The following is a 23,509-nucleotide window of genomic DNA, read 5'->3' on the forward strand; positions in this document are numbered from 1 at the left end:
ATTTTTAGAAGCTTGAAGTAATTTTTTTATCATTATTTCTGCAAAATGTTTTTATTAAAGGAAACACCATATGGTAACAGCAAGAAGAGTTAGTTACAAGTCACGAAGCTAGTCACAGATTTCTTTCCAACAGTTAAATTCAAAATACTCATCACAGGCCCTACATTTAGAAAAAAAAATTAGAAGTTTCAAGACTCCTGAAAGTATAAAACTTTCATCAACAAGTTGTGCATTTGTTTTGCTTTTTGTTTTCTGTTTTCGTTCTCTAGAATACAAAATAAGGTCTTGTAAGGCCTAGGAGTTCTATTTTAAATATTTAACAACCAGTGCAGCCTGGGCAGTGACAGAGCAGCCGTCACCACAGCTGCAGTTGTGGTGGTGTCGGTGCCAAGTCTCAGGGCGTCAGCCCTTGGGAAACCTCGGGGGCGGGGGGACATTGTGTGTGCGCTGCTGAAATGTAGTTCCCTCATTCATACCCTACTCGGGGTGAACATCTGCGATCCAGGCAACCTCGAACTGGCAGAATCTAAGGCACCAGGAAGTAGGTTAGGTTGTGTGGCTTCTGTCTCTTCACTAGTTTAGTTTGGCTTTTAAAACACCCTAGTGCCCCAAATTCAGATACGATAAAAGATGGCCTCACCGCACGCCACCCAAAAAAGAGCAACAAAAAGCAAACATGAATCCGGACCTCTAGCTCAGTAATTTCCAACGTTGAGGAAGTTCACGCTGTCCTGTTGTTGGAAACATAACTGTACTTTATTTTTTTATTGAAGTCTAGTTGATTTACAATGTTGTGTTAGTTTCAGCTGTGCAGCAGAGTGACGTGTACATACATGTATACATTCTTTTTCATATTCTTTTCCATTATGGTTTATCCCGGGATATTGACCATAGTTCCCTGTGCTATACGGTAGGACCTTGTTGGTTACCCATTCTATATGTAATAGTTTACATCTGCTCATCCCAAACTCCCACACTCCCCCTTCCCCTTGGCAACCACAAGTCTGTTCTCTCTGTCTGTGAGTCTGTTTCTGTTTCGTAGATGAGTTCATTTGTGTCACATTTTAGAGTCCACATGTAAGTGATATCACACGATATTTGTCTTTCTCTGTCTGACTGACTTCACTTGGTATGAGCATCTCTAGGTCCATCCATGTTGCTGCAAATGGCATCCTTTCACTGAAAGATAACGGTACGATGGCTCCCAGAGAAGCCGAGCAGGGGGTGTGCGTGTGCAGACCGGCGTGAGCACTGCTGCCGGCTCCTGCAGCGCGGGGCCGCCGTGAAAACCCCTCCCTTGGGCTCCTCTTCACGGTCACAGGCCTGCCTTCCCCCGCCGCCCAGCCTCTAGCAACCACCCATCTCTATAATTTTGTCATTTTAAGAATACTATATAAATGGAGTCACTCAGTATGTGACCTTTTGCGATTGGCTTTTCTCACTCGGCATGATGCCCTTGAGATCCACGCGGGAATCAAAAAACAAAAAACCCAAGAATCCTGACTTCGGGCTCAGCCACTTCCAACTCTGGCAAAGCTGGGACCCGGGCCTGTTGTTTGACAGATTCCCTCCCTGGGGGGCAGTAGTGAAAACCAAAGCACTGGGTTGTTTTTCGTTTTCTTGAAGATTTTTTGATGCGGACCATTTTTTAAAGTCTTTATTGAATTTGTTACAGTATTGCTTCCGTTTTATGTTTTTTGGGTTTCTTTGGCTGCGAGGCACGTGGGATCTTAGTTCCCCGACCAGGGATCGAATCCACACCCCCTGCATTGGAAGGCAAAGTCTCAACCGCTGGACCGCCAGGGAGGTCCTAGCACTGGGTTGTTTTTTTACCTTGAGAGTAAATTTAATATTGCTTCGGAGGAGGAACTGTGGCCTCGGGCCCCGGGGGTCCCTGAGAACCTGTGTGTAGGAGGTGGGACCAGCTCAGAGTGAACAAGACAGACATGTTTCTAGGGCTCGCTGACTGCTTCACTCCTCGTGGCAAAATCCTGGAGTATTAGTCAAAAGGAATCTCCCTTCTAGGTCTTCTGTAATCCTTGCTTTGGGCTTTGGGCCCAGGCAGGCAGTGGGTGAGTTCCTACCCAGACGGCCGGTCCAGGCAGGAGGGCTCCCCGGCTGCCACGTGTTCACAGCATTTTAGAGCAAAGGCGAGGGAGGTTAGCTGGGTCTAGGCCTCCCGGCTCCCAGCTCCTGGGGCCTCTGATGTCCCTGCTACCCTGCTGTATGCATTCCTTGCATTAGTTTATTTCATCCTCTCAACAGCTATACAGAATAGATACTCTTACCCCATTTTACAGGTGAAGCAGTTGAGGCTTAGAAAAAGTAAATAGCTCCCCCAAGGTCATAGAGCAAACCCAGGACTTGAAGCAAGGTTTCAAGGACCCCAGAGTCCTTGCTCTCCACCACCGAATTATTTCAATCAGGAGTGAGGCTCAGGCCAGCCCCCTGCATGCACCTGTGTCTGGTCCAGAGCACGTGCCTGGTGGCAGTAGAAGTCTTGAGGCCCCCCTAAGTCATGGGCTGGGGCCCTTTGAAACCTTTTCAGCTAAGGCGTGGTGAAATAACATGTGAGGTTTACGCTGTTCCTGCAGAGTAAGGAACCTGTGAGGATTTGGTGGAGGGGCTCTTGGTGTCGGGGACTGCCTGGGTGGTTTTGAGACCCCTGGGACCTTCGAGGCCGTTTTCATCTCTCCCAGTGGGTAAGTAAGCAGTGGAAATTTCTAAGTCTCTGGTAGCAGAAGCCATGTCGTCTGTTGATCGAAATTAAGTGCCAAGTGAGTTGGTCTCTCCTTTTAAAATTAGTGGCGACAATATGAAGCAAAGCGTTAAAGAATTTTTGTGCGTCTCCTTCTCCTCTGTCCCCTACCAGGTGCTTTTTCCTGAGGAAGCACCACCCTTCAGCTGGGTTTAAGCAGCCCCACTGAGGATGTTGACAGCCACGCCTCCCCCGCCCCGTGTTGTCGCTGAGCCACAGAGGACCCGCGTTTCCAGATGCTGGTTTCTGGCGTCTCCGCTTACCTGCTCACCTGCAGCTTTGAGAAAGGGCAGCACCGCCCACTTCACCTGGCCAAAGGGGAGCCCCCGTGGCAAACAGATGCCTGATCGGGGCAGTGCCAGGACTGGGACGCCGCCTTCGTCCCTGCTCCAGGATTTGTGTGGCATTGGAGTCCCTGCCTCTGTCTTGTGCAGGCAGGGCCTTTGAGAAAATAAACATCGGGGACTCTGCGCTTGGTGCTCTGTCCTCCTTACCAGGGAGCCTCATTGAGGCAGGATATCCACCACAGACTGCTGGATCAGTCGCGGGCTGCCGGGCTCCTTCTCCTGCTGCCGCCAGGTCTCCCTCGGGTTCCTTCTTACTCCGCGGAGGACTTAATGCCCAGCAGCCGGGGGTGGAGAGGGGGGGCGTTTCTCCAGGATCTCTGGGGTGAGAACCACCAGTGTTCCTGACGCCGTCCCGCGGTGTCTTCAGGGCCCCGCACGCCCTGCCGCACCTGCCCTTCACCTCCCAGACGGGGCCTCCGTGTTCAGCAGGCTCCCGGGACACCTCCGTGTCTGTTTCTGACCTCAGCCTCGGCCACCATGTTGTTTCTGTGTCCATTTGGCCTTGGGAAGCACAGCCCCAGGTTTCAGCTCTGAGATGAAGGGGTCCAGTGGAGCCGGCCTCTTCCCCGGAGTGCGCTTGGAGCTCCAGGTGTGCTGCCTCCCACGTCTCTCCGTTATTTGCTACCAGGATGCTCACGGAGCAGTGGGGCTCGTGGGGAGGCTGCTGGGGCCTCCCTCCCACACACCCAGCTGGGGCACAGCTGTCCACCCTCACAACTTGGCTTTAATCGTCGCCGTCTCTGATTTTGTCCCTTCTTCCTGCATTACCACCCTTCCCAGTTCTCTCATCCCTTTGATTCTGAACAGAGTTTCTAACAAAGAACCAAGTCAGGTATTCTAAGGGATGAGTGTGGGGAAACGGATGCCAATTCTCAAAAACCGTAGCAGGTGGTTTTTATTAAGTATATTTTACTTTTTCCCATTACAGGCGTAACCCTCTAAGCACGAGGTTCAGTGAGCGCTCTGCTGGCAGAAGCCTTTGGAAGAGTTGGAGGCCTTTTTATTTGTACAAAGTTTCCTCTGGTTTTTTCTCTGCCAGATTTTCCTCCAGTGGTTTTGGTTTTTTGCGTCGTCTGGCTGGTTGGTTGCTTTTTCTTACCCTCCCGTGACCTTTACCACTTCCCCTTCCCCGCTTGCCTCCCAGTGTCTGCAGAGAAGATGTGTCTGAGGGGGTTGAACATCAGGAACAGGGGTCTGGGAATATCACTCTGAACAAGTAAGCGTCCCTACCTCCCAGAAGCAGAAGAGAGCAGTCATAGTCTCTGGAGGAACTCTGGGATACGGAAAGAAGCCGAAGTCCGCAGTCCTGCCCAGAAATGGGTCATAGAGCCCCTGGGAGAAATTACGCCTGTGCCTAATGGCCAGTGTGGTGCCCACGGGTGTGCGTGTGTTTGTGTGGGTTCGGGGCCAGGGCGTATGTGAGATTATGGGGCAGGAACAGGATATGTGAATAGCGTTATTCATCTATCGTGCCTTGTAGGCCGTATCTAGTTGCCTGAGCTCTGCAGACTCTCCTGGCTGCGATGCAGCCCTCTTGAGAACCTGAGGAAGGTCCTTCAAGGATCCCAATATCTTATTAAATAGCAGCTTACACACCCTTCTGAATCTTCCCCTTTTCTTGTCTCTAAAATTCCCTTTATGGGACAGCCTGAAATTGGTGACTTTCACCCTTCAAACCGATCTGTCACGTTGGAGACCTCCTTTAGTCCATCCCAACCCTGAGACTGGCACCCACAGCGACAGCCCCTGTGGTGGGGACATTGACCACAAGCTCTGGAGGCCAACAGATAAGGCCAAGATCGTGCATCACTTTTCTTACAGCGGCCGAAAGGCTATGGCTGTTTGTATTGATTTACAGGAGCACTTAATCAATGCTTCTGGTTCTGTTGTCTCTTTGCGACTGTATGAGACAGCTTGAGTGTTAGAAGGTGAAAGCCAGGCTCTATAATGACCTTATGAAAGTTTCACGGGAGCATTTGATCAGTAACAAGCCTCGCTTGGAAGAAAACCATGTTTCTGATGCAGTTGCCGAAGGCTCACACTTACACTGAAGGTGCTTCCACGTTCAGGAGGCTTCGCTGGGATCGTTGGTGGACGCCGTGGTCTGGAGGAGCTGGGAGAGAGGGTGAGTGGAGGCTGGAAAAGCAGACTCACTGAAGTCGTGCTGAGTTTAAAGTCGGCTGTTTCACTCTGCTTTGAGGAAGAGAAAAACCAATGTGTTCTGTCAGGAAGCGTCTAATAAATGTCTGTTGTGTACACAACTACCACAATAGCAGTTTCCATTCCTTGAGGGCTGATTCCATGCCAGGAACATTTTATGTACGTGTGCATTTCTCCTCAGTGTACTTCCACCCTTACGGTTTGGGGCACTGACCCCAGCTGACGGCTCTCAGCTCGTGATGGTCTTTCATCTCTTCCACCAGTTCCACCAGCCGGCGCCTGGTACCTACAGTGTGACAGCGACCAGCTTCAAATGGGCAGTCGCCCACCTGGGGCCCGCGATCAGTGCGGGAAGGTGTGAGGTAGCTGAGGGCTCCTGGACCTTTCCTCACTCATGAGGGACACCCTGAGAGGATGGCTTTCCTGGCCTGTGGACACCAGCCTGGAGCTGAAGGGCATGTGTAAGAGAGCAGGGCTGAGGAAGAGGCAGAGAGACCAGGCCAGCTACAGGCCAACCCTCTCTCCTGCCCCGCTCTTAACAGAGCAACTCGACCCAGCAAATGTCTGTGTTCTGTGAGCCCATTTGCATTGGGAATTCTGGTACCCACAGCCAGCACTATCCTGGCTGAACCTGTGTGTCAGCAAATTACCATGACAACAGCTCTCTGAGATAGCCGCTCTAAGAGTCTCTGTTTGTAGGTGAGAACAGAGGCTTTGGGGGATTAAATAACTTCACCAGGGCACGTGGCTAGTAAGTGGCAGATCTTGGATGCAAACCCAGTTCTCTCTGAGTCCTAAGCCTGCTCCCCTGCCCAGTGGCTCCCATCCATTCCCATCTCCTGACCAGCTCTCCGCTGGGAAGAAGCACTCCCTTTTCTGGGGGCGGGAGGAAGCCCTGCATCTCTCCGCCTGTGCGTAGGCCGCGCGCTCACTGACTTCTACAGAGATGCACCCGGGAGCTCCAGGCGGTCCTGTGATTTCAGCACAGAAACCTCTAGGTGGGCAGCACATGAAATCACTTTGCCTTCTTATTGCTAAATACAGCACACGTGCAGAAAAGTGCAGAAAACGTAAATGTAAGGTGTAACGAACAATCGTGAAGAAACTACCCCAGTCAAGGTCTGTTTGGATTTGGTCGTTAAATGTTGGTGGCAAAGAGCACAGTCGTGATGCTCTTGGTCCTTCTCCCCAGCCTAGTCACTCCGGTAACTTCATCTGTAGCGTTTGGCACTCTCTAGGAAAAGCAGTGTGTTTATGCCGTGATCTATAACATTTATGCCACAATGAACACCCACAAATAGACCCACAAGATGCTCTCCTAGAGAAGAGCCATTAAAAAGATAAAACCAAGTTCTGAACCAGGGCTGTAGTGATGATGAAGTTATTATTAGCCCTGTTCTACTTTCTGGCTCTTGTGATGCCAGATTCTCAGGGGAAAAAATGGCTTCTCAAGAGATTTCCTGGAAATCCTAAGTTATGGAGTGGGTCCCAGGGCTCTCGGGGCAAGCGGATGACAGCTCCCCACCCATGGCCTCACCCTTCACTCCTTTTCCTTCTGCTGGGAAGGGACGATCCTTTCCTTTGAGAGCCAGGACGCAGTCACATCCGTAGTGGGAGATCTTAAGTAGACAGGCTTCATTGTGTGTACCTGTGGTTTAATGGTCTTTGTTATTTTTCAGCAGATATCCTGCTTAGATAAATACCAGTTTCTATGTGTGCGTATTTCTTGTAATTGATTCTTTATTAGCTTTTTTCAAAGACAGTGGAATAAAAAGACCTGTTTGAAGAAAGCACAGAAGGTCCATGGCTGCAATAAGAGAATAAATAAATCAATGGGTCTTTTATACCAAAGGGAGCCCGCTGTGACCCTGTGTGGTGGAGTCACAGAGGGGAACCCTGGGAGCGGCTCACCGTTGAAAGGAACCCCAAAGCCTGTGATGTGGAACCAGCCTCCAACTGGCCTGCCAGTAATTAGGAGGCGGATTCATCAGGATGGTGTTTCCAATTCATATTTTAACCCTTATTTGGAGTCTTCAGTTTAAAAAGACAAAAAATATCTTTCAGCCCTGATGACTCTCTTCATTATTTTAATTACTAAGCAATCTATTTGATACCTTACATTCCCAGGCAGCCAGCAGGTAATTATCTGTTTGCGCTGCTGAGAGCAGCCTAGAGCTGGGTAGGTTTTCTTCTGCAAGTCAGAGCCCACCCTTGAGAACAAAGACAGTGGTTCTGAGATGGTGCACGGAAGAGGGGACACACACACACACACACACACACACACACACACACACACGCACACAGTGGTGTCCGGTTTCTACGCTTGACAGTGCAGGTCCTTGTCTGCTTGCCGTACATTCATGTGCACTTAGAATATAATCCAGACGGTGGCTTTCTGTGCCCCTTGTCATTGAGCTCCAACCACTCAGAGCCCCTCGCCAAGGAGGGTGGCACAGTGCTCTTAGCTTCCGTAAACCAAAGTTCTTTGCAAACAGCACCCACTCAGGCCTGGGGCTTCAGTGAAGTGGTCCAGCCTCCAGGCATAGCCAGGTTTGGCTGGTGGTGCTGGGCTATGGTCAGGAGGAGGCTGGGCAGAGAGCTGCTGTGGGGAGGGGGCGTGGGGGGCTTCCTTAGGCAGGGCTGGGTCTCGTTCACTCTTGTCCCCTCAGTGCCCAAACCAGTGCACGTCACTTGCTTGTAATCGGCACCAAGGTCTGCTGATGTGTGTTACACCCCTGCTATTTGCCAGGTGAGACTAGCGTGGTGAACAGAAGCATGGAGCAAGCGCTGTCTGCAGACAGCTTATATTCTCGTGGAGAGAGACGGATAATAAAATAAGTGAGCATCGTGTGATGTTCTTAGACTGTGATAAGTGCCATGGAGGAAAGGCAAGAGCGTGAGATGGGGTGCCCTGCATTTGAGGGCTGGGGTGTGCAGGGGGCGCCAGCCAGGACAGAGCATGGTGGTGGGAGCAGAGCGAGTGACGGGCACTGGAGGAGATAAAATCAGGTCACACAGGGTCTTGGAGGCCACTGGAAGGGCATTGGCTTTGACTCTGAATGAGGTGGGAGGATCTTAGAAGACTTGGTCAGGGCTCCACGTGGTGATGTATGTTAACAGCACCGCTTTGGGTACTCCAAGGAGGCAGAGTGGGGGCAGGGAGACCAGTTAGGCGCTCGCGATAATCCAGACAAGAGACGGTGGTGGTTCGGATGGTAGTGATGGAGGTGGTGGGCAATGATCAGATTCTGGAAGCCAGAGCCTGTGGGGTTCGCTCTGGGGTTAGATGTGGGGCATGGAAGTCAGTGACACAATGTCACGTCCGCCATCTTCTTTGGTCAGACAGGCCAGCTGTGGTGTGATGTGGGAGGAGTCACACAAGGGCATCAACACCAGTGGGAGGGATCATTGCGGCCATCTTAGAGGCTGGGTACCACCACGTGGGAGGTGGAATGGGCGCTGGAGAGACAACCACCCGTGTCCCTGCAGCGAGGCTGGGATACTGCACACGTGATTCTGGTCTTGAGAGTTAGGGGACAGTGGCCTACAGTCACCTATCAGCCTTCACTCTGTTACTAAATAATCTTTTCTCATTGATGACAGAATATACTGAGTTCTCAACCCACTGTGGATTCCTCAGATGCCTCTCTTTTTTCAGTTATTGAACTTAGAGATTGATTGTTCTTAAAATCTATACCTAAAGCCTCCATTCTCTCCAATTCTCAGCTCATTCCTTTAATATTCTATGCTTTATCATCCTGGACCATCTCTGAAGACCAAGACTTTATCTGAAATGGCTTTAACAAATAGTCTCATTCAAAATCTGCCCACAAGCCAGTTCCACCCCCCCCAAAAAAAACCTCCCGTGAGACCCCTCCCCCCCGTCTTCCTGTCTAGTCACCCTGCCGTCTACCCTCCCACCAACAACGCTAGCGTGGGAGCAGGTGTCTGTGCCACCCAGAGCTTGGCCCTCTCCCCCTCAAGTTCGTAGCTGACGAAGGGAGCAAACGACACCTCCCTTTCTGAGCAAGAGAGACAAATAAGTGTGTCTCAGGGGCTCATTTCTAGTGAGAAGGATAGCTTGTTTGGCACAGAAAATGCAGAGAAAATCCTCTTGGGAGCATGAGGGCAGCACAGCCCTCGCGACCACTGTGCTGTGGGAACTTGACCCTTTTCCCCACCAGGAATGGGGAGGGCTGGGCAGGGTCCTGCAGCCCTCACGGCCACAGGCGAGAATCATGGGTGAGAGTAAAACCGAAAACAGAAAGAACGAGCCTCGATTATGGATGTGTGTCTGACAAGGTGCTAAGGTACTGCACGCAGTAGGTCATCTTGTCTTGAGACCATGACTGAGGCTCAGGGGCTGAGTGACTTGTTCCCAGACGCTGTCCTGGCTCTGCCAGCCTGGGGCGGTGACCAGGAGTCAGCGCAGCGGCCGCCGGCACTGAGTGCTTGCCCGCGGCTGTTCAGCAGGTGCAAGGCAGGTGCTGCCTGCAGTGAACACCCTGCATCCCGGCGACCCTGCTTCTGACCTTGTGTGTGGTTAGCCTGAAACAGGAACAGATTGGGTTTGTGATGCTCTGAGGAGGACCAAGAAATGGCCTCCCTCTTCACTGAGTTCAGATGTAATTACAAGATAGATAAGGAACTCAAGTAAAGATCAGAATACAATTTGAATATTGATATGGTGAAATGAGGAGGGGCTTTGGCTCAATTTGGTAGCCACAGTCGTTGGGGCCAGTGTGGTGGGCAGAGGGTCGCCCCGAGAGGGCTGAGCCCCAACGGCCCCGTTCCTCTGACCTGCCCTCGCTTCAGACTGACCCCTCCCCCAGGGAAGCATCCCAGGCAGGGGCAGCACGTGTGTCTTGAAGACGAGCAGGAAGGTTGTGCGCTCACATGTATGAACAGGGAGCGTTAAGGAGAGTGACGTGGGCGGGGCCATGTATGAACAGGGAGCGGTAAGGGGAGTGACGTGGGCGGGGCCGTGTATGAACAGGGAGCGGTAAGGGGAGTGACGTGGGCGGGGCCATGTATGAACAGGGAGCGGTAAGGGGAGTGACGTGGGCGGGGCCGTGTATGAACAGGGAGCGGTAAGGGGAGTGACGTGGGCGGGGCCATGTATGAACAGGGAGCGGTAAGGAGAGTGACGTGGGTGGGGCCAGCCCAGCAGGACCTTCATCTTTATCCCAAGAGCCCTTAGCATCGTGAGCGTCTCGTTATCAGATTTGTATGGTTGAAGATCACACGGGCTGCGGTGGGGAGAACTGGGGGTGGAGGGGAGCAGGGAGACAGGAGACAGGATGCTGAGGTACTGGTGAGCGTGGAGGCCAGCGAGGGACCCCAGCCCTCGCCTCTGGCGGTTGGCTCCCTTTTCCGGGACGGTGCTGATGGCCGCGGGGGTGGATCCAGCTGCAGTGAGACCGGGGGAGGCTGGGGCTCTACCAGACCCTGGAGAAGACCGACCGACCGACCCTGCTGTGCCTACCCTCAGACCACGTGCAGGCCCCTGTGAAAGGTGTTGTCTCTTCAAGCTTCATTCTCAGCGTGGAAACTTCTTCCTTCTGGCATTTTTACAGTTTATGAAGCAAAAAGGCCATAAAGAGATGTGTCCCCCCTCTCAAAGCTCTCACCTAGGTGCAGCTGCCAGGTGGCCTCTCCCCTGCACTGGGGAAGATGTGATTACTGCTGATGAAGGACCAGGAAGCCAGGGCCCACACTTGTATGTGGACTCCCCTAATGCCAGCATAGACAGGGAACAGCTCTTGGGAGGCTGGGTGTTTGAGGCATGTGGGGAGGTTTTGCTGCGGGCCCAGTACTGCTCTCTCCCCCAGCAGGCATCCCACCGGTAAGGAAGTCTGCTCTGCCGTTTGGCAGGCGTCTGCTGAGCCGCTGCTGTGGACCAAGCATCGTGCTGGTGCCCAGGGTCCAGCAGGGAACCCTGCCTTCTCAGAAGTTAGCAGGGGCCGGGGGTGGGCACAGACAAGTGACAGACATCACAACTCAGCAGCACAGTGAGGCCAGGGAGAACTTCTCAAGGGACTAACTTCCAAGCGGAGTCCTGAGGAATGAGTAGGAATCGGGGAGATGGAAGGTTAGGGAGAGGGGGAACGTAGACGGAAGGTCCCCAGAATTTGAAGGCACTGGAACGTACATCGCGGTGCTGGACTGAGCCTCAGGCGGGAGGAGAAACCGAAGAGAAAAAGGATGGTGTGAGCGCTGGTGGAATTGCGGGTTTGCCGACAGGCAACTGAAGGGGTTTCCTGGTGACTTCTTATTCCTACCTGGAAGGAGGGCAAGATCACTTAAAAGATGACTATTGGGCTTCCCTGGTGGCGCAGTGGTTGAGAGTCCGCCTGCCGATGCAGGGGACACGGGTTCGTGCCCCGGTCCGGGAAGATCCCACATGCCGCGGAGTGGCTGGGCCCGTGAGCCATGGCCGCTGAGCCTGCGCGTCCGGAGCCTGTGCTCTGCAACGGGAGAGGCCACAACAGTGAGAGGCCCGCGTACCGCAAAAAAAAAAATAAAAAAGATGACTATTAATAGGCTCTCTTTCAACTTTGCAACTCATCTCTAAGCATCTCTCTTGGTCAACCCATCCTTATAGGATTTCCAAGTCTTTTCTCACCATTTTGTGGATCGCTTAGCGAGGCCCCCTCCAAATCAGTGTAGAACTTTTTGCTTCACCCTTTTGTGCTCAGGTGAACTTCATAAACATAATGAGTCAGGTGGGTTTTGAGAGGCTGGGCTGGAATCCTAACACTGTACGTACGACATTGCTTCTGGGTTGGTGCATGCATTGTAGGTACAAGCTCGCTGTCTTATAAATGGTATTTTGGAACATAACTCTCCCTCAGTGATTTTCAACTATTTCGGGAAATCGTGAAGTTGAACCTCCTTGGTGTGTCAGTCTGGAAAGAAAAGCCAGGAGTAGCCAATGTCGTGACTTAGGCCAATAGATTGGACATTCAGTGTTCACTTTTTTAGGCGAATGGCATCTTCCAACCTGGGGATCAGGTGCTGCCATCGTGGGCACTTGGTGGTTGATGAATAATAAAAATGCAGCAATTCCCAGTGTGCAACAGACAGCTTTCTCCTGGTGAGCAAAGCAAACTTGATGATCCATTATGTGAACTGTCCTCAGCAGCACCCGTTCTGGTGAGAAGTCCTTGAAGGGGGGTCAGTTCAACTAATTCCAATCATGGGTCCGCCCGGAGCTTCTAAAGTGGGGTGCCCCCCTCACGCCAAGTCCCGATAACGGGGCAGATGAGTAAATGCTTCCCTCCTGCCTGTCTCTGGCTCCAGGGGTGAGCCTGGCAGAAGCCTGAGCTGGCCTGCAGTACCCAGCTGTGCCCCGGCAGGCCGTGTATACCCCTCCCGCACCCTTGTTCCACGGCCCGATTCCACACGGGACCTTGGACTTGCTAGGCACTAAGTGATTGCTCATCTGTGAGAAGCCACTGACATCACGAGAAAGGGGGCTCTGTGAATTCCTTCCATTCAAAATTTATTTCTCCTCCCCCCCAGTTTGTGCCAGGGGACCCCATCAAACGTTTCTGTTTTATGGCCTAACAGTACATTTTTCCCACTTACCATCCTAAAAAAAAGTCTGCCACCAGCTCTGCTCTGGTTTCTCTGTGGGGCACCCTTCTTATGCCCAGAGGTGATTTCGTGAAGGGCCGGGCTCGCCCAGTACCTCTGCTGTGCTGTGCTGTGCTGTGCTGAGGTCCCAGGACGGAGGGACCCGTGACTTACACGAAACACGTGAGCAGCTTCTCCCCACCCTCCTCCTCTAAGAAGACGTTACAGCCAGCACATCAGGCTCCATCTCAGTGGTTTCTACCCCATCCCCATCGAAATCTCTGTGCATTAAAGCTAAATCCCGGGGTGTATTTAATTAAAAGACAAATGGCAAAATAAGGTTGTGGTGGGTGCTTTCTAATTGTGGTCTGTTCGGTTTTAATTACTGATCGTAAACTGTGAAAGCTCGTCCCAGGCACTGCTCTGCACACCCCTGTTCTTCTTCATCACAAAGATGTTCTCAGCTGCTGACAGGCTGGGCCTCCTCGCCTGTGCACAGCGGCTTGATCTTGCCCGACAGTGACTCAGCAACTTGCTGAATCCAATTAGCAGCTTTGCAGCGACTTACTCAAGGCGGCTGTAGTAAAGTCTGGCTTCAGACATCTCCAGCAGCCAGGTGTCCCAACCCGTGGTCTGCTCGTTTGTCGTCAGCAGTTACCGCCGCCAGAGTGCACCAGAACACGAATCGGGGGTCATGGTGAGTTAGAATCCTGCTTCCCCCAGGGTCCCCGCTTTTCTCTGTCCTTAACCTGTGACGTGGGTGCACTTGGACATTCGTGGTCAGAGCAGCCAGAGATCTTAGCGACCATCCAGTCCCCGGGAAGGAACTGAGGCCCAGAGACAGGAGGTGCTTGCTCGGGGTTACCCCGGTATTTAGCGAAAGGCTACACCAGGGGGACCCGAGCCTCTGACACCCGCCGTGTTGCCCCATCCTCTTGGCCCCTGCAGACTCTGCCCCAGCCGGCAGGGCAGGTGAGGTGAGTGAGTTACGCAGCCCCTCTGGCTCTCAGTTTCCTTACCGTCACCATGGAGTGATTACTCTGTAAGAGAGTTTTGAAAAGTACATAAGATGCTTTAATGAAGGTGCCCAAAACAGAGTAGAAACTCAGCACCCAAAAGTCCCTTCCATCTTGATTTGGGGGCAGAGGGAGGGCGGGGGAGAAGGAGAGAGAGAAAAAACACGTTTGTGTGAAAACATTATGAACCAATCACTCCCACAAACACTGAAAAAAGCAGGTGGCCAGAGGGGCGCTGCTTTGGACACGGGTTTATGTGGCTGGTGACAAGGAGGAAGGGGCCCTCTCCAGCATTGTGCTCAAGGGCCCAGAATTAAACTGGTACCTCTGTCCCAGCTCAGAGCTCCGCCCACATCTGTCAATAGATACCAGATCGCTCTGCAGCTTTTCTGCGTGGACACTTGCCTGTGTTTTGCGAGTTGCTGTTTTTCTCGTTGGAGTAGACCTAGGTCTACACCTAGAGGCTGAGTGAATGAGCATATCTTAATGAAGTGTAAAGTGATCGGCCATGGCATACAGCCGTCAGTAACCCAGGCATCACCTCCCCGTGTTAACATGCATATAAATTTCATGGCTTTGTCCTATCTGCTGAAAAGGGCACCACAGAGCTGGCTTTTCTCTCTGCTCTGTTTTGAGTTTTCCTGTGCCCAGAGGTAACTGCAGAGAGTGATTTAAAAAAAACAAAAACAACCGGGAGATATCTTCCAAATCAAGTACAGTCAACACAGTGTTTCAGAGAGAGACTCACCAGCCACTTCCCTATAGTTTTGATACAGGTGGGAGGTCCAGACTGAAGCAGCACCATGGTAGTGCCGACAGGTGGTGCTCAGATGTCCTGCAGGCGGAGGTGTTCATGGGCCAGGGACAGTGTGAGGATGAATGGACAGGGCTTAGCAGCCGGCACCGGTACATCACAGTTAATATCAATGCCCTTGTTTGCTTTTTCTTTTTAGGTAAATCTGGGGACATAACCTTTTATTAATCTAAATGTATGCATTGGTCATTAAATTAACAAAGCTTATAATGCTAATACTATTATAGTAAATCCTATTTATTGAGTATTCACTTTGTGCCAGTCATTATATTTTAATCTTATTTCATATATCTATAAAGTATGTTTTATTAGCCCTACTTAAAGGTGTCGAAAACTAGGCTCAGAGAGAGTCAGTAACTTGCCAGAATGAGAGCAAGTCTTTGTGACTCCAGAGCTAGGCTCAGTCCTTCTGCTGACTTGCTTCACCGTGTGTTTCCATGAGTAGTCAGGTTCTGTGGGAAGCCTGGGGCTGATGGAAATAACCAAGACAGGAGATCAGCTTTTCTGAGTTAGTTGCCCCAACTTAGGGCATTTGGAACTCATCTAAGATGGAGACTACCCCTGGGAAACCGGGACGTCTGAAACCACAGCTTTCAAACAGCTCTGATGGAGAGTGAACCTGGCTCACTAGGTTGTGATCTAAGCCATCGTATTATTGTTGCTGGCTTCTTACATCCACTTCTTTTTGAGTTCAGTTTTCTTCCTAAACTGTACCATTCACAGGGCTTTCATGGCAGGTGTTGAGTAGTAAACTTTCTCATTTTGTCTCACTTTGTCTGAAAATGTTTTCACTTTGCCATTATTCCAGAATAACAGCTTAGCTGAGTATAACTAATATAGGTTGACATTTGGTTGGTGTTATTCCATCACCTCCTGACCTCTTTGTAGCTATTGAGAAGTCACCTATGTCTTTAATTGTTCCTTTGTTAAGTTCTCTATTTTTCCTCTGTAGTTGTTGTCAGGGTCATCTCTTGGTCTTAGTTTTTCTGCAGTTGCATTATGATGTGCTTAGGGCAGACTTTTATTTTAATCCCATTCAGAACTTATTGTGCTTCCTGAGTCTGAGGACTTCATTAATTCTGGAATTTTCCAGCCATTATGTTTTCAGATATTGTCTCTCTTTGTTCTCTCTCTATTCTTCTTCTGGTACTCATATTCTATCCTTTGTTTCTTACCCTCTCCCATATTTTCATTTCTGTACTTCTCTACTGCATTCTAAACAGTTCCACACATGTGTCTTCCAGTTTATTAATTCTACATTTGGCTGTATCTAATCTGTGGTTTAGCCCTTCCACTCATTTTTAAATTATAACTATATTTTTATTTCTATACATTTTCTATGTTGGTCTTTTTCAGATCTGCTGTTTTTTATTCATAATGTTCTTTCATATCTTTTATGTCTTTTAAGTATTTTTAAATGTTGAAATTAACTTTCAATCATTTTAAACCCTTTCTGGATTTTTCTTATATTAAAAATTCTTGGGGTACTAATCCTGCTGTGTTTTTTATCTAGTGACTGTGGCATATAATGGGTTGTCTCCTCATGTGTTCTGTGTTTTTTGACTGTGAGATTATGTTCATTGGGGCCTTTCCTGAAGTGATCCCATGTGGCCACACTTTTCTCCAGGGCTGTTCTGCATTTTCTTCTGCCAAGTAGTCTAGGTATCCTACGGTTAGCATTATTCCAGGGCCAATTTTGTGTTGATTTCTCAGCTTGCAGATCTGAGGCATTTCTTAGTCTACTGTCACATCAAGGATGCAGCCCTTCAGAGTTCCAGTTTTGTGTGGGAATCTCAGGTCCCACTTCTTGCTTCATGTGGACCAAAGCGTTCATATTCTGTTCTCAGGTGGACATTAAAATCTAAATTCTATGTTACAATAACTGATACTGCTTCCTACTCTAGGCGGCTGAAGTTCTAGGCACTTACTGTTGCAGGTCTTTTTTTTCTTTATTTTTTGCACCTGGTGATTTCCCCTTGCTTTCATAATCTACTCAGCTATCCACTTTTAAAAGCCAATGTTCCTATATGTTATTCGGCACATCTAAGAGTATTTAGCAGTAGGATCTTTAGTTTATCATATTCTGCCATCATTCTGGAGTCTTCCTGGCTCACTGCTATCTGATTCTAATTGTCATACATGGAACAGATTGTGGTAGAGGAAGAGACAGACTTACTCTTTGATCACCTGTTCTAGCAATCTGTCCAAAGCACACTCTGTGCCCAACTCTTCACTCATTCCTTTGCCCAGTAAAAAAAACTCAGCGTGAAGTAAGGGAGCCGAAAGATGCTGGACCACCACACAAGTAGCTTCTTCAAGGCATGACAGTGTCACATTGGCCCTCAAGCCCACAATTGAAGTGTCTTGTTGATACTTTGCCTTTGAAATTAACTCATGGGCAGTCTTACTGAATCTTTCCTAAGCATTTAAAATGGACAGAATTCAACTTCAGAAAATTGATTATGTTTTTCTCCAGTACACCAGAAATGTAAGTTCGATGTCTTTTTTTTTTCTTTTTTTGAAGTAATACCAAAAAAAGAACACTTTTTTTTTCATTGAGTTTGAAAATGGACAACCTCAACTCAATAATATTTTGAAGTGGTTTATTGACTTGGGCTTTTACTTTATTAGTACTTTCTCCCAAGTTGCTGACGATGCTTTGCTCACATGACTTCAATTTTTCCTAACTGAAGGACTAGTTAGGAGCAGATAGCATTCCTTTGGTTTTACTGAGACCTGGAGAGGGCAATAGATTTATCCAAGTAACAAAGATAGCCAGACCATCAAAGACGCTGTGCACTTGAGCCTATCAACCTCCATGGCCCCAAACAAAATTGGTTTTGCGTGGAAGTACCTTTTAGAGCTACTCCCTCAAGTTTCATCAAGGGACTAGCCTTATGAAACCCACGACTGCTTTGAAATAGCAATATAGTTGAGACACTGGCCACTAAGTCAGACAGCATCCCCAGCCTGGGACTAAAAGCATAGCTTTGGAGACAACTGGACACCTAAGTTGGAATGCCACCTCTGTTACCTTCTACTTGAGTGACCTGGGAAGATGCTTTTAACCTCTCTGAGCTGTAGTTTTCTCGCCTGCAAAATAGGGGGAATAATTCCCAATACGAGGGGACTGTAATGAGAATTAAATGAGAGGTTGCATCCAGGCGTACTAAGTGACCCCGAAATCATAGTCATTGCTCACCTAAAGCTCCCTGTATGAAGCCCCACCTAAACGTTTATCTTAGAATTTCACCTTGGGGTGGGTTTCCTTCCCTGAACAGCTATGATCTTTTCTCCGCCCGGGCAGTGAGAACCTTGGAATTGATCAGGCTTCTTTCACTGTGGCTGCAAATTCTAAACCAGATTTATGTCTTTACTCATTCAGCCCACCACCTGCACATCTGTGTTCTGTGTTTTCCAGGTCTGACTTTGCCTTCATCAAGCTAACATTGTCCCTCATTCTGGCTTTTTTCATCCATGTTTTCTATTAATGGCAAGGATGAAATGAAACATTAAAGTGCCTAACACTTTATACATAATAGATCCTTCTTCCCTTTAAAGTATTTTTTCTTCTTTTGCCCTTTCTTTCTTTATACTTCCTGCACTTTCTCTGCCAAGTAATATTTACTAAGGCATTAATTTTTCCCTTTTGGGGATAAAGTCCTAGTCACGTTTTGAAAAGCAGCCTGAAATTCATCAGTTACCGTGGTATCCTTGTTGAACAGCAGTCAGCGGTGACTGCAGTGGACATCAGTAGGCCGGCAGAGTATGTCTGGGAGAAAAGGTGAGCAGAGTTTAACGCAAAGGAAGGGAGCGAGGTTCCAGCCTCGGCCCTCACCCACTCACGCCATCTTTCTGGGCCTGTCCCTGCTCTGCAAACAGAGGTGAGAGTGTCCACCTCTCGGGATTGCCCTGTGGTCACAGCCGGTGAGATCACACGGGCACGAGGTTCTGGAAGCCTCACAGCTTTATAATTGTCAATTTTCTTCTTGCTGCTACTATTACTATTGACAAAGTAGCTTCAACTTTGCGAAGACTGTGTGAGGGCAAGGCCCAGAGCTTTCTTTAATCTTGTCAATATTTGGAATTTAAAAGTTGTTTCCAGGCTTCCCTGGTGGCGCAGTGGTTGAGAGTCCGCCTGCCGATGCAGGGGACGTGGGTTCGTGCCCCGGTCCGGGAGGATCCCACATGCCGCAGAGCGGCTGGGCCCGTGAGCCATGGCCGCTGAGCCTGCGCGTCCGGAGCCTGTGCTCCGCAACGGGAGAGGCCACAGCAGTGAGAGGCCCGCGTACCGCAAAAAAAAAAAAAAAAAAAAAAGTTGTTTCCATACATAAGTCGTACAAGGTTCTAGAACAAGTTTCCATCAGTGTGGTTCATCGTGTTAGCTCCTCAGGGGAATAGAGGTCTGGGATAGTCACGTCCTTCTCCAGATGTGAAAATGAATCCGTTAGGAACGTGGGGTGACTGGGGTGTGACCGTAACGTTCCAGCAACGTCTGAGTTCAAATAGCACAACGCCCTCCAGATGCTGTGTGCTGAAGGCCATGTGATGCTGTTTCATCTCAAAAGCTGTTTGGACCCCCCCCTTTTTTTTCTGCAGGAATTTTTATGGGACCAACAATAAGCCACGTCGGAAAACATACATCTTATTTTATGGCTGTGCTGCTTCTGGCACGTCTGGAATATTATGCAATTAGATCACTTTTCCTCCTCAATTTTAGCACTAAATATCTGGCCATTTGCAAAAATGAAATCTCTCTTCTATCATGATAAATTTAAAGGCTCATTTGTAATTACAAAGTGCCTTCAGAACCTACTAACTCTTGGTAACACTGCGAGGAAGTTGTAATCCCCTCTGTAAGGTAGAGAAGCTGAGGCTCAGAGCTGTTAAAGGGCTTCTGTTAAGTCACTCGTCCTACGGTGACAAACTCTAGGGGAAGAACCCGGGTTCCCGACCTCCGCAGCCTGTCTGCTCTGTGCTGCACTTGCTGTGTTTATGCTCCATGGGATCAAGGATTTCTCTTTACTTAGAAGAATGTGGTCCCCAAATGAGCTCCAGTCCTATTTTAAGCAAATTTCCCTTGGATTTGTTAAGTTTTGAGATGAATTCGTGCAAACCATTGCCTGTCTGAGCTTTGCTGCCTTCTATCATAGAATATGGGGGTTTTATTTTATATTTATTTTTTTGTTTGTTTTTTGGGGGGGCTTGGTTTTTAAATCACCCTCCTTGGAGCCTTCGGGATGCTGATAAGCTGCTGGGGGAGGGGCTGCCGTGGGCAGGAGGCCAGGCCGAGTGGGCGGGTTCCTCATGCCCACATCAGCTAAAGCGGCTGTGCTTTGGGCTGTGCTGTAGATGCTGTGTGATTTAGAGGGGACAGATTGGAAAGGTGTCACGTGGCAGAGAGCCTGGGGTTCTGGGTTTTAAAACAAAAAAGTCCTAAACCTTGAGGCCCTCTGGTGACGGTGCTCTTGTGATGACCCTGGGTTGAGCTCAAAGCTTCATGACATGACAAGCAGAACCGTCTTCTAGGGACTTCCTCGGTGGTCCAGTGGTCGAGACTTTGCCTTCCCGTGCAGGGGGTGCGGGTTCGATCCCTGGTTGGGGAGCTAAGATCCCACGTGCCTCTCAGCCAAAAAACCAAAACATAAAACAGAAGCAATATTGTAACAGATTCAATAAAGGCTTTAAAAATGGTCCACATCAAGGGGCTTCCCTGGTGGCGCAGTGGTTAAGAATCTGCCTGCCAATGCAGGGGACACAGGTTCGAGCCCTGGTCCGGGAAGATCCCACATGCTGCAGAGCAACTAAGCCCGCGCACCACAACTACTGAGCCTGCGAGCCACAACTGCTAAGCCCACACGCCACAACTACCGAAGCCCACGCACCTAGAGCCCATGCTCCGCAACAAGAGAAGCCACCGCAATGAGAAGCCCACGCACGGCGACGAAGAGTAGCCCCCGCTCGCCACAACTAGAGAAAGCCCGCGTGCAGCAACGCAGACCCAACGCAGCCAAAAAATAAATAAATAAAATAAATTTTTAAAAATTAAAAAAACATGGTCCGCATCAAAAACGTCTAAAAAAAAAAAAAAACCGTCTTCTAGCCGACACCTAGCGAAGGCAATGATCTGACCAAGATCGTATGGCTCGGAAGAGGAGGAATTGCGATTTGAACCCAGTTCACAGACACATGCCATTCCCTCTACCCAGAACCCTGCCGGGGGCGGAACCGCCTCCCCCAACCTCCTTTCACCCAGCAAGTCCCTCCCCCTGTGAGGTCAGCTCATGGTACTTGCACAGGAACCTTCTCTGACCCACCATCGAAGTCAGTGGCCCTTTTTTGTGGCCCCATGGCTCCATGTTCCTCTTCTTCAAACGCCTTAGTGTAGTTGCAATTCTCATTGCTTGGTAATTCTTTAACACCTGTCTCTTACGCTACACTGTGAGCTTCATGAAGTCAGGTCTGTTTTGTTTGTTTTGCTTTGTTTTGTTTTATTCCATCATTGGGTCCTCAGTACCCAGCAGAATACATGCCATATAGTGCATGTTCATTTCATTTGTTGAATGAATGAATGAATGGAGTAGATGGACAGACAGATGTCTAGCCTCCCAGGCAGTGATATTAAACATTACGTGTGCTGCCCCCGAGATCCCTTCTCACTCTGACCACCAGTGGTCCTGGCAGGGCCGTCATGCTGTTTTGCTGCTGATAGTGAGTTGAGGGGTGGGCAGGGCTGTCCCGGGGAAGAAGGACTGGGGTGAATCCAGGACCAGCGAGGACAGGCCGGAGCCCTTGCCAGCTCACTGTGAGGGGAGCTCCCACTCAGCCTGCTCTGTGAGTCCCGGGTGGGCTGCCCCGGAAGTGGTCCAGCATCAGGCTCTGCAGAGGGAACTCAAGCTTGAACCAGAAAATCTCCGCGGTTCCTGATCCTGGATTCTGTGATTCCGTAAAACATGCTGCTTGGATGAATGGTGTATAATCAAGCTCTCCCTGCTGTATTCCAGCCTAGAGTATCATGGCTAGAGGAAGCTCGTCCTCCCAGCCGAGTCCCAGTTTAGTCCCTCTCTCCCGTAACCTCTCACTCAGTATCTGTCAAGAGATGACGCTATTAGTTAGCCCCGGGAGTCCCTTCTCAAAAGCATTTGCAAAGTAACCATAAATCATTGGAAATATATATAAATTTCTCTCTACTAATGTGTGCTTCCTTCATAATTAACTAGACACTGAGTCTCTCAAAGTAATTAGCCCACTTTCTCCAAGACTCACTGAAGAAATAAAAGCTATACAACATAGCACACTCCTGGCTAATCCTACTCATGAGTAATGGGGTTGAGGAGAGCTCTATAGCATACTCCTTGGTTGGGTGGTTCTTCATACCAGACGGGTGACATCGTACATACCCTTATATCTCGGGAACCCTCTGTTGTTTGGGGCTGTGAGATCTCAGGGCCCACCTCTAGGAACAGCAAAACTGCCCAGAGCAAAGGTCCTACCAGCCTTTCACAGGACTCCGTACAGACCTCATCCTGGACCCGGTGGTTTGGGTTGATTGCTGAATGATGGATTTCCAGTTGAGCCTTCTTAGCCAGGATGATAAGGCCCTCTCCCCGCAGATCACGCATCCTCTGGATGGCTCTCCATTGGACCACTTACACCTGGAACATACCCTCAGCATCCTTTGTTGAAACAGAAGAGGAAACACGTAATGAACGCCCCTACCAGTACCACGTGTCATTCGCCACCTGGATTACGCTCTTTGCCCTTCACCTGCTGAAATCCTACTCGTCCTCAAGATCGAGATCTAATCTCATCTCCCTGCCAGTCTTTTCTAACCCCTAGGTCGTTTACAATCTATGCCCTCCGTTTAACACGTAGCACTAACAGCATTGTCCTGCTAGCTGTCATTTCATGCATCCATGTCTCAACCCCCAAGCAGATGGTAATCTAGCCTCATCCTTCTTTGTCTTATTTTGCAATACCTCTTCCCCCTCACTCTGCTGCTCTGTTGTACCCAGAACGGCCACCCCATGAATATTTATGTATTGATCAAGCAATGCCTATCCCTGTTCTGTACCTCCTCAGTGTCTGCCTCCACACAGAATAAATCATTGTGGATCAATTGATTGAGATGAAAAGGTAGCACTTCACCTGCCAAACATCTTGTGTTTTGTGACCTGGCTCATCCCCTGAGGTGCCAGTGCGTTCGGGAAGCTGCGGTGCACCAGCACGGAGTTAAAGTTAGCTCTGTTGACTTGGGCTGTGCAGACGCGGCCAGGGAGAAAAGGAAAACCTCTTCCAAATTCCCCACACGGAGGAGAAGCACAGAGCTTTGGAAATCTGTGCCACATGAGACGTTACTTCAGCCTTGTTAGAAATGTAGGAGGATGGCTTCGAGGACAATGGATAGTTGAAAAGCACTTTTCAAATACGGTAAATGCTGTTAGAGCACGATAAGCAGCGGTCCTAGAAACCATTTGTGTAAAACGCAGGGCAGCCTGGCTGCTAAGTTCATGAAATCAAGAAGAGGAGCCGTCTGGGCAGGTGGAAACCAAACACGTTGTTCTCTGGCGATGGTCCTGCCACCGGCCAAGCAGTGGTCTGCTGGGGTTTTCCATTGTTGCTTTCTGTTTGTTTATCTTTAGTACAAATTCGAGTTCCCAGCTTCCTCTTCTAGTAATAGTCAACTAGGTTGTTCGGGCGAACTCTCCTTCTCCAAAATGAAAAGTTTATTGTGATAAAATATACATAACATAAAATTTACTCTTCTCACTATTCGTAAGTATACAGTTCAGTGGCGTTAAGGACATTCACACTGTTATGCAGCCGTCACCTCCAT

The 23,509-nt window shown here is 49.5% G+C and overlaps 1 protein-coding gene across 5 annotated transcripts in view; it reads left to right on the forward strand.

Annotated features, from left to right (window-relative positions):
- The window catches only part of FARS2 (phenylalanyl-tRNA synthetase 2, mitochondrial), a 474,195-nt gene that overhangs the window by 348,223 nt on the left and 102,463 nt on the right, over positions 1-23,509 (forward strand). Inside the window, exon 8 of one of the 5 annotated variants that reach the window (XM_067751905.1) lies at positions 2,873-3,167. The exons of the other annotated variants lie outside the window; for them this stretch is intronic. Coding sequence (XP_067608006.1) covers positions 2,873-2,927 — 55 coding nt within the window. The 3' untranslated portion in view covers positions 2,928-3,167. Of the gene's footprint in view, positions 1-2,872; positions 3,168-23,509 lie in introns of those variants that run through there. 5 annotated transcript variants of the gene reach the window in all.

Source organism: Pseudorca crassidens, chromosome 10 (genome assembly GCF_039906515.1).
Source record: "Pseudorca crassidens isolate mPseCra1 chromosome 10, mPseCra1.hap1, whole genome shotgun sequence".
NCBI lineage: Eukaryota > Metazoa > Chordata > Mammalia > Artiodactyla > Delphinidae > Pseudorca > Pseudorca crassidens.